Consider the following 18,950-nt stretch of genomic DNA (forward strand, 5'->3'; position numbering starts at 1 on the left):
TAACAATTCTTGCATTTTCGTTGGTGCTAAACGATAAGGAGTTTTAGCAATGGGAGTAGCACCCGGAACCAACTCAATGCGAAATTCAACTTGTCTTTCCGCCGGAACACCCGGTAATTCATCCAGAAAAACGTCTTCAAATTCATTAATCATCGGAATTTAATGAATGGGTGGTAGCTCTTCACGAGTATCAACTACATGAGCAAGAAAAGCCATGCCACCACTAATAAGAAAACGACGTACACGTGCATAAGTTCATAATGGCACAAGTCTTCTCCGTCTCTCGCCATGTATAATTAACTCTCCCCCACTATGGGTCTTCACATGAATAGATTTTTTATGGCATGCAATATCGGCTCTATAACGATCGAGCCAACTCATACCAACGACAATATCGAACTCACCCAAAGTCATCGGGATGAGATTAATTTTAAAGGTTTTGGTACCAAACACAACATCACAATCATTACACACATCAACCCCTAGCACCGTCTTACCATCCGCTATTTCAACTTCTACCGGATGACTTAACTTAGCTAGCGGTTTATCAAGCTTAGACACGAAATGCGGAGACACAAACGATCAATTAGCACCGCTATCAAATAGTATCCTTGCCAGATTAGAGTTAACCATGAAAGTACCTGAGACAACTTCATTTTATTGCTTGGCCTCATCATGGGTCATTAAGTAATTTCGTCCCCTCACCATCCCCACCGCCTTTTCTAGCTTCTTAACTTGATCATTCCTCAAATCGGGACATTCCGTCCTTCGGTGACCCTCTTTTTGACAATTAAAACAAACGATTTTGTTGGAAGATGAGTTCGTACAATCACGGGCCATGTGCCCTTGTCGCCCACAATTGTAGCATGTGGGTCCAAAACCCTTAGAAGCCCCCCTTTTTACACTACCGACGCTCTCGGTCACACTCCTACTCTTCTTGTTCGAATGGCTAGTAGCTTTAAATTTTCGTTTGCCAAAGGTGAAGTCACTCTTTCTCGGAGCAAGCGACTCAAAACCCTTAGCGATATCAAACAACTCATCAAAAGTTTTCGTCGAGTTCCTACTAATCCTTTCTTGATAGTTATCATTCAAGGTTCGATAGAAATCTTCTTTCAACATATGGCATTCCCGACATACTCCGGGCAAAATTGGGTCTTTGATAAAAAGGTGGACTTGAGAGTGTTCAAATACATTGACCCTTGCCTTAAAGTACGCAACTCGTCCTTAAGCCTCGAAAGATCGGCCGAAGTTCAGTACTCCTTGAAAAATTCCCCCTTAAACTCGCCCCACGTCAAACTCATACTTTGTTCTTCACCATAAAGTCGGATTTTCGCATCCCACTACAACTTGGCATCACCCCTCATCATGCTACTACCATACCTCGTCCTCTTATCGAGAGGGCACTCACTAGCACGAAAAGCCCCCTCCATATCAAAGATCCAACGAGCACTCTTGAGTGGGTCTCGTTCTCCCTCAAAGGTGGGAGGTTGAGCATCTTTGAAATTTTTATAGTAGAAGTCTCGCCTTCCGATGTTATCTTCTTGAAAAACAATCTTAACTTGTTTCTTGACTAGATTGACTACTTGTTCATCAATCGAATCTAAGAACATCTTCTTGACGTCCTCTAGAAAAGCCGTGTGACTCCTTTGCATAATGGCCTCAACCTTGGCCGTGAACTCGGCGTCCTCGCTCGTACCTCCTTCATTGGTATCATGCTCGTTTCTCATCTTCATTCTATAAAATGGAAATAGGTTAAACCATGAAACGAAGAGACATGACACATATATACAAATACACCTCACCGCCCCATCTTGCTCAACAATCATCGTACATCGCTTGTTTGACACGATTTGAACCCGTAACAATGGTAGCTAATCATTGTTACGCGAGCACGTCGCATTAACTTGCTAGTACAACATCTATCTCGCTTGATGATTGCAAACACAACACAAAACAATTAGCGCAAGGTTAGTTCACATAAAACTAGGCACTAACCAATCCCGGTCTGACCCGTCTCCTACAAGTCCCGCATAAATCGCATACACAATAAAGTCCAAGTCTAGGCACCTATCTCAAGTCGCCTAAATCCCTTAAATCATGCTCTGATACCACTTGTAACAACCCAACCTGTTATCCAACTGAATACGCGAATTATTTTTTTTTATCTGTAGGGTGAGCGGCACGCAGCCCCTTGCGTGCGCGGCGCGCACAAGGCCTGGTAGCCCGCTGTCCAAAATGTCCAATTTTCGTTTAAAGATCTCCCACTTCCCGACACTTTTAGACGAAACGCTTTTCACAACACATTATAATATGTAAAACTAACACGTTTCAATAATAAAACAAGTTTTATGAAACCGGGCCCACATATGCCGAAATACGAGTTTCGTACAAAATATAAGTTTCGACCACATTAGTTTAAATTCCAAACGACACTTTGAGCATGGTGTTTGAGGGTTAAACTACCCAAATCTTGGTCAAACTTCAAAAGCTAAACATCCCAAAAAGCATCTCCTATCAACGCAAAGCGAGATCACTTGTCCAAATGAATACCCTTTCCCCTGTCCACGCCAGAGCCTATAAAAAGGTAAACAACGAGAGGGTAAGCAAAACGCTTAGTGAATGCAATAGTTATACACATACATATATAATATACCTACTTGCAAACACTTACTCACATACCGTATACATGCTAGCAATATATTTAGCATACCATATCAAGTACGAAGCTAAAAATCTCCAATACCGCAACTAGCATAAACAATAGCATATAATCGACATAATACAATATGCTACAATACAACACATAACCATGGTTAACCATACTCGTGTCATTGTGCTACCGGCTCTTTGGTTCACACCATACGCATCGGTTATGACGCTACAGGCTCTTTGGTTCACATCACAACCCGAGTCATACTCGCGCTAAGTGCTACCAGCTCTTTGGTTCACGCTACAACACATGTCCTACGATGCTACCGGCTCTTTGGTTCACATCATAGAACAATCGCACATACTATGGCACTACCGGCTCTTTGGTTCATACCATAGCATACAAATAAATACATTATATACATACGCATATAATTATTCCACTCAACTTGTATTCAAAGCGAAGGTAATCCAACAAGCTCTTCAACCGTCAAAGAAATCACCTATAATATTAATATAAAATCAACACTTATCTAAATGGGACTCTTAACCCGCCCAAATAGACACCTAGTGTAAATGTTCACCCTTTTGCACTCATAATGGCAATCATAGGCCAAACTCGCCAATAACCACTAAAAGTAGTGACCACGACATTACATCACCCAACTACACCCCCTAGGTCATTCAAAACTTGTTTGACCCATACCGAGGTTAACACACCCTTTTGGGTCATCCACAACCCAAATAACACCCATTTACAAAAACAACAAAGTGTGCTAGTGATTAACTATCCATTTAAGACTCATAACCACCAATTAACATTTTGAAACCCTAGGTTAGTTACTATTGAGTCCTCATGACCCAATCTTAACCAAGAACACCCAAAATCACCAAAAATGGGTTTTATGTTCACCATTTACCCAAACCATAACCCTTATATAAATCAAAGTAAGGAAATCAAAGTTAGAACATACCACCACAACCAAAATGTAGCTAAAGACTAGATGAACAACTTTAATACTTGAGTTTTAACCCGAATCAAGCTTCTTCCTCCTTGATTTGAGCTTTCTCTCTCTCAAAGGGTTTCTCGCTCTAAAATTGAAGTGGAGTTGAAGATGGTGTTGGTGGTTGTGTTGAATGTGTTTCAACCACCACAAAACTGGCCATAAGTGACCTAAACCCGGCCTCAAGTTAAAGGACAAGCATGCCCCTCATTTAACTTTAATTTAAAAAGCAGAAAACTGTGCCCAGGAGTAGTGCGCCACGCGCACCCTTAATAGTGCGTGGCGCGCACAAGTGATCTGAACAGGTTCTGACCCAGTTTAATTACACACTGTTATCCATACTTTATGTACCCTATTTACATCTCTGTACAATAAATAATCGGATATTACATGAGATTAGAGCGTTTGCTATGGCAAGAATGGTGGAAGGAGATGTCAAAGCCACCAAGAGTAAACAGAGAGAGCAAATGTCACAACCAAAACAAGCGACAAGCCAGATGAGCCAAATGAGTAGTAAATCTAGAAGATCTCATGGTAACCAACAAAGAGGTAGGGTTACTCAAAGCAGTGGTAGTAATTTGAGTCAGAAAACGTGGTGCAATGTGTGTAGGTTAACACACGCTGGACCCTGTACAGAGTCAACAAAAAGGTGTATAAGGTGTGGAGCGATGGGTTATGATGTTCAAGTTTGTTCATTCTGAAAAAATATTTGTTGGAATTGCAAAAAACCAGGTCATCGATCAGCTGATTGTCCTTCTGCAAGGCGAGCGAGCTCTGGGGTAGGGGCTGGAGCAAGAACAATGTCAGTCGGAGGATCATCTGCTTCTTCAACGAGACATAAGCGAAAGAATCCTCCACCACCTGAAGCAAGAGCCTTTTAAATGTCGGTTGATACAGCTACTGAAACCGACGATGCGATTACCGGTATGTTTCTGATAAATTCTTCGCCGGTTCGTGTGTTATTTGATTGTGGAGAAAATCGCTCTTTTATGTCTGTTACACTATGTGATAAGTTGAAATTGCCTACGACGTATTATCTGAACCTTTAAGAATAGAAGTGGGTGATGGTAGAACGGTTCCAGTCACAACTTCTGTGTTCGGAGTAACCATTGAAATAGATGGGAATGAATTCCCTATGACTTGTCTTGTTATGCCTATACCGAGCTTTGATGTCGTATTAGGTATGGATTGGTTAGTCCGCCATAAGGCAAGTTTAAAATGTGATAAGAAAATAATTCATTTTCCTTTGGCCGATAGGACACGTGCTGTGGTCCGAGGTGAACGGGGCGAGTTTAATTGTCCATTAATTTCGATGATGAAAGCTAAGAAATCGTTAGCCAAGAGGTGTGATTCGTTTCTAGCATATGTGAACGATGCAAAGAAAGAGAAGAAATCCGTGTTAGATATCCCGATAGTGTCCGAATTATCAGAAGTCTTCCCAGATGAATTGCCGGGTTTACCGCCAGTTAGGGAAGTAGAATATAAAATCGAGTTGTTGCCAGGATCCACACCAGTTGCTAAAGCTCCGTATCGATTAGCACCGTCCGAGATTCGTGATATGATGTCGCAAATTCATGAGTTGCTAGATCGTGGGTTTATTCGGCCAATTTCTTTGCCATGGGGTGCTCCAGTGTTATTCGTGAAGAAGAAAGAGAGTCTTCGTATGTGCATTGATTACAGAGAACTAAATAAAAGGACAGTGAAGAACAAGTACCCTTTGCCGAGAATTGATGATCTGTTTGATCAGCTACAAGGGACATCGTACTTCTCTAAAATTGATCTACGATCAGGTTATCACCAGGTTCGTGTAGCCGAGGAAGATATTCTAAAGACAGTTTTTCGTACAAGATACGGTCACTACGAGTTTTTAGTTATGCCGTTCGGATTGACAAATGCGCCAGCAATATTCATGGATTTAATGAATCGGGTGTGCAGATAGTTTCTCGATAAATTCGTGATAGTATTTATCGATGATATTTTGATTTATTCAAAGACAGAATCAGAACATGCTACACATCTGAGACAAGTATTAGAACTGTTGAAAAGGGAAAAGTTGTACGCCAAGTTTTCTAAATGTGAGTTCTGGTTAATAGAAGTGCAGTTTTTGGGTCACGTTATCTGCCAAGAGGGTATTAAAGTCGATCCGTCTAAGATAGAAGCGGTAATGAATTGGAATTCACCGAAGACTCTGACAGAGATTAAGAGTTTTCTGGGTTTAGCCGGTTACTACCGAAGGTTTATTAAAGATTTCTCAAAGAGCGCGGGTCCATTGACCAAGTTAACCAGGAAAGATGTAACTTTTCAATGGAGCGATGAACAAGAAAACGCCTTTCATACATTGAAACGGTTATTGTGTCAAGCTCCGATTTTAGCGTTACCTGAGGGTATAGAAGATTTCATTGTGTATTGTGATGTGTCATTAGCCGGATTGGGTTGTGTGTTAATGAAGAGAGAGAGAAAGTTATTGCCTATGCCTCAAGACAGTTAAAAACTCATGAGAAGAATTATCCGACACATGATCTAGAGTTGGCTGCGGTTTTATTTGCGTTGAAATTATGGAGACATTACCTTTACGGCACTCATTGTGTGATTTGTACCGACCATAAGAGTCTTCAGTATATCTTCTCACAGAAAGAATTAAACATGCGTCAGAGACGGTGGAAAGAGTTGATCAAGGATTATGATTGTGAGATTCGTTATCATCCATGAAAGGCAAATGTAATTGCAGATGCTTTGAGTCGAAAGAAATCCACTGACAATGTAAAATTTATGCGAATTGAAATTGTATCAGATTTGATTGATCGGTTAAAGATAGCCCAATTAGAAGCTTTGAATGAAGAACATTTGAAATCAGAGATATTAGTAAAGCAAAAAGTGAATTTAATTGACGATTCTCGTGAATTAAAGACTTTCAGTAACAGAATTTGGGTTCCCTTGCTCGGAGGGTTGAGGGATTTAATCTTGAATGAAGCGCACAAATCGAGATTGTCTATCCATCCTGGAGGCACGAAGATGTATCATGATCTGAAACCTTTATATTGGTGGCCAACAATGAAGAAAGATATCGCGCATTACGTGGAAAAGTGTCATATAAGCGCTCAAGTAAAAGCTGAACATCAGAAACCTTACGAGTCATTATGTCAACTTGAGATTCCTCAATGGAAGTGGGAGCACATAACGATGGATTTTGTAACAAAGTTACCTCGAACCCAGAAAGGTCATGACATGATTTGGGTGATAGTTGACAGATTGACTAAAAGCACACATTTTCTGGCCACAAGTGAGACAGCTTCGCTCAGCAAGTTAGCCCAACTATATGTGAATGAGATTATAGTTCGACATGGAATACCATTATCTATTGTATCAGATATGGATTCAAGGTTCGTGTCTAATTTTTGGCAGAGTTTACAGGAGAATTTGGGTACTCGAGTTAATCTCAGCACAACGTATCATCCTCAAACAGACGGTCAAAGTGAACATACTATTCAGACGCTAGAGGATATGTTAAGAGCTTGTGTATTAGAATATGGAGGATCGTGGGATTCTCATCTACCTTTGATTGAATTCGCTTACAATAACTCGTATCACTCTAGTATAGGCATGTCGCCCTATGAAATGCTCTATGGTTGTCATTGTAGAACGACGACTTGTTGGTTAGAAGCTGGAGAGAAACAGTTTACAGGTCCAGAGATTGTACAGTTATGTAATGACCCGAATATTTTCGATCCATTTTAAACTTTAATCTTTATATGTTTCCGACACAATAAACAAAGTCTGTAATGTTGAAGACTCAAAAACTTAGAACCGTGTTCATGTATACATTTTACCTTTGAACTATTTATATGGATTCATTTATCCTTTGACCATTCTCGTCGATTCACGAAAAAAATGTTTGTAAATTAAATGTATATATGGTTACTGTACATAATATGTATATAAATATGAAGTGTATAAATAGCAAATACTTAATATATGTATTTATGTATATAATTATTAAATACTACATAATTAATAATGTGTGATATTAATATATTAAAGACAGATACAAGTTAAACCAATTGTATTAGTAATATTATTATTTTCAATATTAATATCAACAATAGTATTATTAAAATAACATATAAATATGAAATTGGTTATATATAAATTGTTATATTATTATAATTACTAATAATATTATTATTATTATCATTAAAAATATAAACATTATTATAATTAATATAGTATTATGGTTATTATTATTTTTATCAGTAATAATATTAATAAAATTGTCATATTATTGTTATTAGTATTTTTATTATTACTAATAATATTAATTGTATTATTAATATCAATATATTATTATATTCTGTATACTTATTATTTATTAATAGAAGTAATATATATATGTATACATCAGATTATCACACGTTTACTTATCAGATATATATTTTTTATTTACTTCCTGTGTACTCGTGATAACCTGTCGCCTGATTTCTTCAATATAAGACAATCGATCTTATCAGTTTGTTGATAATAATTCATTAAATTCTTATACCTTCATTGTCTTATACACGCCACTGGTATCTGTTTTTAATCGTTGAAAATAACAGAAAGATAGGAAAATAACTGGAACTAGTCGACTATCTGTTTTTTTTTTTTTTTAGTTTGAACAATTTCGAATGTAATTACAAAATGTGTTAATGTAGTTTGATTAGAAACTTTTCATTTAATCTTTCTCTAAAATTCCAGCTTCCAATTCTTACTATCAAACTCGAATTTTTGGGAGTCAAAATTTATGTCTAAAAAGTCAACTAGATCGTTATTAGAGAAATTCGTAGAAACTTTGATGTTTTTAATTAAATTAATGGCCCAGGAAGTTTATATGAACAATTTGGAACATCTTTCATGTTATGATTTCGGTCTAAAACCTTCTAAAAATTTGAAAGTGATCTTGGGTTTTAAAACGAGTTTTTTTTTTCATCAGTTTGTTTATATTATTTTTGATTCAATTTCTGTTAATTCAGAAGGATTACTACTGGTTAACTCTCGTAAATTAATAAATATTAATGGGTTAGCTAGGATTAATTGTTAGGATTAATGTTGGATCGATTACAAATTGAGGAAGAAGAAGAAGGATTTTAAGAAAGCAAGGTTAAATGGGTTAAAAAGATACAGGTACAGTTTTAGATCAGAAAATGGGCATAGCCCAGATGGTTAAGGAGTGTGTTGGTTAGCGAGTGGTCTCGGGTTCGAGCCTTACCAGTGGCAACTATTTTTTTAAGGCGTTTTTGAGGTATCTATTAATTTCAAAAATCTTATTTATTATTATTATTGTTATTATTATTAGTATTATTATTATTATTATTATTATTATTATTATTATTATTATTATTATGATTATTATTATCATTACACTAGTACTAATATTGATATTTTGATTATTATTACTATTATCATCATTATTATTATTATTATTCCTATATAAGTGTTATTTTTATTTTATTAGTATTTTTATTATTGTTAATATTATGATAGTAAAATAAGTATTATTATTAAGTATCATTTTAAAGCTATTATTACTATTAAAAGTATTATTAAAAGTTATTATTTTTATCATTAGTATTAAAAATATCATTTTTAACTCTATTATTATTATTATTATTATTATTATTATTATTATTATTATTATTATTATTATTATTATATTATTATTATTATTATTATTATTATTATTATTATTATTATTATTATTATTATTATTATATTATGATTTCTATCATTACTAATATCAAAACTATTATTACCATTATCATTATTAAACCTAATCATTTTCATTATTAAAGATTATTATTATAATAACTAATATCATTATTATTATTAATTTTAAACATTATTATTATTATCATTATCATTATTATTATTATTATTATTATTATTACAACAAATATTTTATGCAAAATATATTCATTACCTATATCATAAATATACTAATATTACATAATATCATTTTTTTTAACTAATATAATATTATTTATAGTAATTAAATTATATATCATGTACATACTATAAGAGATTATAAGTATTAATATGAAAATATATAAGGACATTAGTCTTAATACGATATAAACTTAGTTGATTAATATTATATGTGTTTATATATATACTTAATATAGGTTCGTGAATCCGAGGCCAACCATATACTTGTTCAATGTCGTCATATGTATTTTTACTACAAAATACATTAGGTGAGTTTCATTTGCTCCCTTTTATATATATTTTTGGGACTGAGAATACATGCGCTGTTTTTATAAATGTTTTACGAAAGAGGCACAAGTACTAAAACTAATTCTATGTGGGTTTAAACCAGAAATATACCCTTAGCTTGGTAACATTAAACTACTTGTCTATGTAAGGTAGTCGCGAATCCTAAAGATAGATCTATTGGGCCTGACAAACCCCATCCTGACTAGGGGATGCTTTAGTACTTCGAGGTTATTGTAAACACACCTGATCTGGTGTACTTCAGAGGGTAAAACATGAACGTTAAGGCTTGTTACCGGGTGCCTACCGCTTATAGAATACTTTTATACACTTGCGAGTGTACATATATTTATAAACGGAAATCTTGTGGTCTATTAAGATATTGAAATGATTGTTATGATAAACCTATGAACTCACCAACCTTTTGGTTGACACTTTTAAGCATGTTTATTCTCAGGTACGAATTAAGTCTTCCGCTGTGCATTTGCTCATTTTAAGGACATTACTTGTAGTCGATCATCGCAATGGGACCAAATGTTGATGACTTCGTCCAGGTGGATAAGGACGGGTCGTCACAGGTGGTATCAGAGCGGTGGTCTTAGCGAACCAGGTCTTGTATAGGTGTGTCTAACTGATAGTTGTTTAGATGCATTAGTGAGTCTGGACTTTGACCGTGTCTGCATGTCAAAAGTTTTGCTTATCATTTAGTGTCGAAAAATTATTTGCTTATCATCCTTAAAGTCTAGACATGTCTTACTGCCTCTATTGCATAGACAGTGTATAGATAAATTCATATCTTAGCGATTGTTACCTTTACCTGACAGTTTCCGTAGATTCCTCCGTAACTTATGGGATTTTATAATTATATATGCATATGTAAATTATGTATTGCAGGGTACTAATCTATATCCTATAATCTATTTCTTATCGATCTGGTCGTACGAGATGAATCCCTAAACCAGTTCGAATTCCTCGGATTCCGACAGCTATTTCGATACAGAGTTTCACCTAAGCTCCGAAAGCAGTGTCACCACAATGAATCAACCAATTCATCTGATGGGTTCATAGTCGACTTAACCGATGGAGACGAGAAGAAGGCGATCCCTTCAACCAACCGAATTCACCTCTTGACAATGAACCTAAAGCGTTTACCGGAGAACTTATCCGAAACACCATTTTCAACCTCATTTCCGGAGTAGCTTGACAAGATTATATTTTATCTAAAATTCTAAACCTTATTCATTCGCTCGTTCCGACCGACAATCACCCCGGAATAATGGGAGAAGTCAACAAGCTTCACGCTCTAGTAATAAATTTTGAGAATATGGTGCAAAATGTACCAGCTTCAACAATATCACCGGCATCAACAATACCACCAAAGTCAACACCAGTACCACCAACAACCTAAGTTTCAACATCACACGCCTCAACATATCATTCTGTACCTCGAGTATAATCATCGTTCTACGTATCGTTCTACATAAATTATCTCCGTTCATCATGGCGATTATGTAACCTCTAATGTTTTAGAGATTATATATTCTTTTTCCAACGATAAATCAAATGAGATTAAAATCATATTAACTCATTAAATCCATGATTACATCTGAAGAAAATATATATGTTTATATATTTTCATAAAGATTGTAATTAAAAATTCTTTCGTACAAACTGTTAATGGTAAAAATATTTTAACGGGTAGGTAATATCCGAGGAAAAATTTAGAATTCACCTTAATAAGTTACACTGTACATTCGTCGAAGCTGATTCAACAGTCGTTTACTATCCTACTTACAACCACCGATATACGTATCCGTTCACCGCAGAATAACCATTTTCATTCAATATCATGTTTGGATTTTGACCTATCAGAATCCAACAAATGGCATAATGAAGAAAACATTGGACAAAATAAAACTTGTTAGAAACAAACAAATTAATTATGAGAAATTTTGTTAAGAATCCACGCTAACTGTTCCTAGCTAACTGATTACATTTTATTTATCGCAGTTTATTTATCGCAATTTAATTATCGCAATTTACATTCTCGCAATTTACATTCTCGCAATTTTATTTATCGTCATTTAATTTCTGTTATTTACTTTACGCACTTTATTTATCGTCATTTAATTTCTGTTATTTATTTTATGCACTTTAAATATCGGGACACGTATACAAGGTTTTGACATATCATATCGACACATCTATATATATTATTTGGAATAACCATAGACACTCTATATGCAGTAATGCGGGAGTTAGCTATACAGGGTTGAGGTTGATTCTACAATAATATATATAGTTTGAGTTGTGATCGAGTCTGAGACGTATACGGGTCATGGTACATATTAATTAATTCGAATATTATATATTAAACTATATATGAATTGTTGAACTGTAACTGTGGACTATCGACTGTGGACTAATAATATTGGAAAATTAAAATGAATTAAAATATTGATTATAACATATGAAACTAAACAATTCTTAAAGTTTGCCACTTGATTTCATCTTAAACCTCATTTGTATCTTGACAATTCCAATCTGTGTTCAAATCTTTCATGATTCTTGAAAACACCTCAATTGAGAAGATGAACCAACCGCACTTCATCTACGGAAGAAAAGATTTATGCATATAGTTATGCACCTGAAAAACTCTCGAACTTAGAGTCATAGCTTAACACGTACCGCGTCGAATTCTTTATCATTTATTAGCAAAAACAACTTTACGATTCTTTTTTAAAGTAGCAAATTTTGTCACAGCTCCAGCAAGATAACTCCGACTTTTCATCCGAAACAACCTTATTATAATATATATATATATATATATATATATATATATATATATGCGTACTCTTTATTGTTACTAGAGAATCTTTTATATTCCATGATATTACCATCAGCGTTTAATCATCTAAAAATATAATTCTCCTGAAACCACCTCGGATTGATAACCGATGATTTAGATATCGTAGCATTAAATGTAGAGGAAACAGGAAAATGGTAGATGGTCCAAACGGCCAAAAGTTTGATGATACAGAAAGGAGTGTTAGGAACGCTTGATAGAAATTTTGGTACTGAAAATCGGATTGAGCACACCATGAAGGAGATCAAGGATAAATACAAGGACTAAACCCTATATTCAAAGAATCCAGGTAATTCTGGATCCGATGAAATCTTTAGAGAATATCTTGCTCCGTAACCACGTTAAAATCTTGCGGAAAATTTTTTCCTTATCAACTTTCGAACTTAGAAATTCCAAAATATCATCATAAATATATTCGATATTTCTGGGGATATTTTCATAAATATTTTTGTCTGAAATTATATATCTCTTTGCGCTTTCTGTATTCCATTATATTGGAAACTTCTATAAAATCTAAGAATAAATTATGAATGAATTGTGGAGAAATGTTAGAAATTGAAGCATGAGTTAGTATAATATAATGGCGCTTGGCCAACGTGATTATATTACAGTAAGTCATGCTGAGTTTCTAATGAAATGTGATAATGGTTCACAGTAGACCATAACGTCATCATGTGCCATGTTATATAACTCTTTCATTCTACTTAACTTCTGAACATATCTAGAAAATATATTCTCGACAGTTCTATTCTCAATGATTCTGGTAATTTGACAAACCAAATTGTGCTATTACGTTCTTTTCTGTTTAGAACATTAAGTTCATTCGAAACTCTATACTACGAATTCTGAACCATTATTCGTTTGACTTAAAATCGAGAAGAGAAAACAAAAGTTTGAATTGAGGGAGAAAGAATAGAAGGTGTGAACTGTAAAAATAAAGAAATGAAGAGGGTGTATTTATAGTAGAATATCCGACAGAGAAATCGAAACCGATTATCACATTTAATCAACGAGGATTCTAATTTCCTTAATTACCGAAGAATCAGATCTTATAGATTTCAAAGATTTTCTTTGAAATCCCTTGAATTCCGGAATTCAACCATGACTAGTCAAAAGTTATGATGAAACTTGCCTTTCTCATTTCACTATTTAGTGATAGCTTCACTTATACTCTTTGCATAATCAAATTGTTCTATCTATATTACTCAATAATGATAAAACTCCATATTCACCTCATATTCGTCATGAAAACATTCTTATTATTAACCATGAAGACCTCTATCAAATTTCGGGGACGAAATTTCTTTAACGGGTAGGTACTGTAATGACCCGGAAATTTCCGATCCATTTTAAACTTTAATCTTTATATGTTTCCGACACAATAAACAAAGTCTGTAATGTTGAAGTCTCAAAAACTTAGAACCGTGTTCATGTATACATTTTACCTTTGAACTATTTATATGGATTCATTTATCCTTTGACCATTCCCGTCGATTCACGAAAAAAATGTTTGTAAATTAAATGTATATATGGTTACTGTACATAATATGTATATAAATATGAAGTGTATAAATAGCAAATACTTAATATATGTATTTATGTATATAATTATTAAATACTACATAATTAATAATGTGTGATATTAATATATTAAAGACAGATACAAGTTAAACCAATTGTATTAGTAATATTATTATTTTCAATATTAATATCAACAATAGTATTATTAAAATAACATATAAATATGAAACTGGTTATATATAAATTGTTATATTATTATAATTACTAATAATATTATTATTATTATCATTAAAAATATAAACATTATTATAATTAATATAGTATTATGGTTATTATTATTTTTATCAGTAATAATATTAATAAAATTGTCATATTATTGTTATTAGTATTTTTATTATTACTAATAATATTAATTGTATTATTAATATCAATATATTATTATATTCTGTATACTTATTATTTATTAATAGAAGTAATATATATATGTATACATCAGATTATCACACGTTTACTTATCAGATATATATTTTTTATTTACTTCCTGTGTACTCGTGATAACCTGTCGCCTGATTTCTTCAATATAAGACAATCGATCTTATCAGTTTGTTGATAATAATTCATTAAATTCTTATACCTTCATTGTCTTATACACGCCACTGGTATCTATTTTTAATCGTTGAAAATAACAGAAAGATAGGAAAATAACTGGAACTAGTCGACTATCTGTTTTTTTTTTATTTTTTAGTTTGAACAATTTCGAATGTAATTACAAAATGTGTTAATGTAGTTTGATTAGAAACTTTTCATTTAATCTTTCTCTAAAATTCCAGCTTCCAATTCTTATTATCAAACTCGAATTTTTTGGGAGTCAAAATTTATGTCTAAAAAGTCAACTAGATCGTTATTAGAGAAATTCGTAGAAACTTTGATGTTTTGAATTAAATTGACAGCCCAGGAAGTTTATATGAACAATTTGGAACATCTTTCATGTTATGATTTCGGTCTAAAACCTTCTAAAAATTTGAAAGTGATCTTGGGTTTTAAAACGAGTTTTTTTTTTCATCAGTTTGTTTATATTATTTTTGATTCAATTTCTGTTAATTCAGAAGGATTACTACTGGTTAACTCTCGTAAATTAATAAATATTAATGGGTTAGCTAGGATTAATTGTTAGGATTAATGTTGGATCGATTACAAATTGAGGAAGAAGAAGAAGGATTTTAAGAAAGCAAGGTTAAATGGGTTAAAAAGATACAGGTACAGTTTTAGATCAGAAAATGGGCATAGCCCAGATGGTTAAGGAGTGTGTTGGTTAGCGAGTGGTCTCGGGTTCGAGCCTTACCAGTGGCAACTATTTTTTTAAGGCGTTTTTGAGGTATCTATTAATTTCAAAAATCTTATTTATTATTATTATTGTTATTATTATTAGTATTATTATTATTATTATTATTATTATTATAATTATGATTATTATTATCATTACACTAGTACTAATATTGATATTTTGATTATTATTACTATTATCATCATTATTATTATTATTATTCCTATATAAGTGTTATTTTTATTTTATTAGTATTTTTATTATTGTTAATATTATGATAGTAAAATAAGTATTATTATTAAGTATCATTTTAAAGCTATTATTACTATTAAAAGTATTATTAAAAGTTATTATTTTTATCATTAGTATTAAAAGTATCATTTTTAACTCTATTATTATTATTATTATTATTATTATTATTATTATTATTATTATTATTATTATTATTATTATTATATTATGATTTCTATCATTACTAATATCAAAACTATTATTACCATTATCATTATTAAACCTAATCATTTTCATTATTAAAGATTATTATTATAATAACTAATATCATTATTATTATTAATTTTAAACATTATTATTATTATCATTATCATTATTATTATTATTATTATTACAACAAATATTTTATGCAAAATATATTCATTACCTATATCATAAATATACTAATATTACATAATATCATGTTTTTTTAACTAATATAATATTATTTATAGTAATTAAATTATATTTCATGTACATACTATAAGAGATTATAAGTATTAATATGAAAATATATAAGGACATTAGTCTTAATACGATATAAACTTAGTTGATTAATATTATATGTGTTTATATATATACTTAATATAGGTTCGTGAATCCGAGGCCAACCATATACTTGTTCAATGTCGTCATATGTATTTTTACTACAAAATACATTAGGTGAGTTTCATTTGCTCCCTTTTATATATATTTTTGGGACTGAGAATACATGCGCTGTTTTTATAAATGTTTTACGAAAGAGGCACAAGTACTAAAACTAATTCTATGTGGGTTTAAACCAGAAATATACCCTTAGCTTGGTAACATTAAACTACTTGTCTATGTACGGTAGTCGCGAATCCTAAAGATAGATCTATTGGGCTTGACAAACCCCATCCTGACTATGGGATGCTTTAGTACTTCGAGGTTATTGTAAACACACCTGATCTGGTGTACTTCAGAGGGTAAAACATGAACGTTAAGGCTTGTTACCGGGTGCCTACAGCTTATAGAATACTTTTATACACTTGCGAGTGTACATATATTTATAAACGGAAATCTTGTGGTCTATTAAGATATTGAAATGATTGTTATGATAAACCTATGAACTCACCAACCTTTTGGTTGACACTTTTAAGCATGTTTATTCTCAGGTACGAATTAAGTCTTCCGCTGTGCATTTGCTCATTTTAAGGACATTACTTGGAGTCGATCATCGCAATGGGACCAAATGTTGATGACTTCGTCCAGGTGGATAAGGACGGGTCGTCACAAGTTAACTGCCGAGAAAGTAGCAATTGCACGCGAGAAATTGAAAGCCGCAAGAGATAGACAAGATGGCCAGTTATTTTCACCGTAGGTGAGCAGGTATACTTGAAAGTTTCGCCCTGGAAAGGAGTCATTCGTTTTGCTAAAAGGGGCAAATTAGCTCCGAGGTACATTGGGCCGTTTAGAATACAACAGGTGTTGAATGATCAGACAATAGTATTAGATCTTCCTGCTGAATTAGCAGGTATTCATAACACATTTAATGTGTGTTATCTTCGTAAGTGCAAGGTAGAAGATAAAAGTCAGATTCTACCACTGCAAGATTTGAAAGTTGATATGAATAAGAAGTTAGTGGAAGAGCCTGTAAGAATTGTAGACAAGAAGATTACTAAGTTACGGCATAAGCAGATACCGATGGTATTAGTTGAGTGGAAGCACATCTTAGGTTCAAACCTAACATGGGAGATAAAAGAGTTGATGAGAACTCGTTACCCTCGTTTGTTTGACCTTGACTAGATTTCAAGGACGGAATCTCCTTTAAGGGGGTAGATTTGTAACAACCTCACATTGGGCCTAGTGGTAATTGTCCTAATTTCCCTTGTGTGTTATTATATGTTATTTTAATAATTATATGTTTATAATTATTTAATTATATAGTTGAGACCAGTTTGTGGCAAGGGTCACAGAACAGGTATGTTTATTTAATTTGGACCACTTAATGCGGTGTTTCGTATTTTAGATAACTAATAAATACACGTGTTTATCACTGAAGAGATTTCCCTCACATGAAGGAAACCTCCTTTACCTTTTATTCCTGCCTCTACTCTTTATTTCTATTTTTAGAAATTTAACCCACACACACATACGCTTCTATCCTCTCAAAACCTAATCCAAATTCATTTTTGGTTGTCCAATTAAATCATATTTTTGGAATCCTTGTGATTTCACGAATCCAATAAGGTAAACTAATCAGATTTTCATAGCCAAATCAGTTTGCAAAATGGGTTTTTGTTTAGGTTTTGGTAAAAGTGGGTTTTGAATCAAAAAGTGATTTGAATGTGTTTTTTATGTCAAATTGATCTTAGAAAACATTTGTATATGAGTTATATATGTTTTCTAAGTGATTTGTAGTGTCAAAATAGTGCAAAAACGAGATTTGGGGTTAAAAATGATGAAAACAGCGACCTGGTACTGATGAACAGCTCCCGTACGGTTGCAGGATGCATCTATACAGTTATGGGGTGTATCCAGACCATTTCTGATGCAACCGGGCGGTTGCAGGTGCAACCGGGCGGTTGCAGGTGCTCCCGCGCGATTGCAGTCTGGCAGTTTTTTGGAAAACTTGTTTTGGCCGTAACTTTCAAACTGTAACTCCGTTTTTGATGAATAAACTACCGTTGGAAACGTAATGAGATTTAATTTCTAATGGTGAAGTTTTGAAACACTAAATCAAATTTAATTTGAGTCAAAATGATGGGATAGCGCGTATGCCTCGTTCTACACACGTGGGATAGTTACAATTGGATGGGAAACCATGTAAACTTGTCATATATGGATATATTAGGCTATATGATGTTGTTTAGAGTATTAATTGATGATATTATTGGTTAGATATGTGCTAACTTGAGATATGATATTATAGGTAATAAGGAAACGGAGAAGGCTCAGTAAAATAAGACTTATGAGTTCTTGCTGTTTATCAGGTGAGTTGGACTATCTTAACTGTTATATGTATGTAGTAGCTGGTTATGCTACTGTTGTCCTGCCATGTTATACCTGATGAGTTAGCATATGATGTTTATGCTTATGTGATGATTATGTG

General features: G+C 33.2%; 1 protein-coding gene across 1 annotated transcript; it reads left to right on the forward strand.

Moving 5' to 3' along the window:
- Window positions 1–4,534: 4,534 nt before the first annotated feature.
- On the forward strand, window positions 4,535–17,644 carry LOC139854149 (uncharacterized). Its single transcript, XM_071843471.1, has 6 exons — window positions 4,535–4,577; window positions 4,667–5,285; window positions 6,077–6,237; window positions 6,382–6,527; window positions 6,711–7,251; window positions 17,220–17,644. Exons 1-6 carry the CDS (start codon window positions 4,535–4,537, stop codon window positions 17,642–17,644), a joined length of 1,935 nt encoding a protein of 644 aa, XP_071699572.1.
- Window positions 17,645–18,950: the final 1,306 nt, after the last annotated feature.

The sequence above is a fragment of the Rutidosis leptorrhynchoides genome, chromosome 6, assembly GCF_046630445.1.
Source record: "Rutidosis leptorrhynchoides isolate AG116_Rl617_1_P2 chromosome 6, CSIRO_AGI_Rlap_v1, whole genome shotgun sequence".
NCBI classification, from domain to species: domain Eukaryota; kingdom Viridiplantae; phylum Streptophyta; class Magnoliopsida; order Asterales; family Asteraceae; genus Rutidosis; species Rutidosis leptorrhynchoides.

Excerpts from the sequence above, each read along its gene's own strand:
- LOC139854149 (XM_071843471.1), top strand. The coding sequence starts at position 4,535 with ATGTCGGTTGATACAGCTACTGAAACCGACGATGCGATTACCG. Across the intron at positions 4,578-4,666 it reads AACCGACGATGCGATTACCG|TTGAAATTGCCTACGACGTA; the intron begins GTATGTTTCTGA and ends CTATGTGATAAG. Across the intron at positions 6,238-6,381 it reads TTACCTTTACGGCACTCATT|ATGCTTTGAGTCGAAAGAAA; the intron begins GTGTGATTTGTA and ends ATGTAATTGCAG.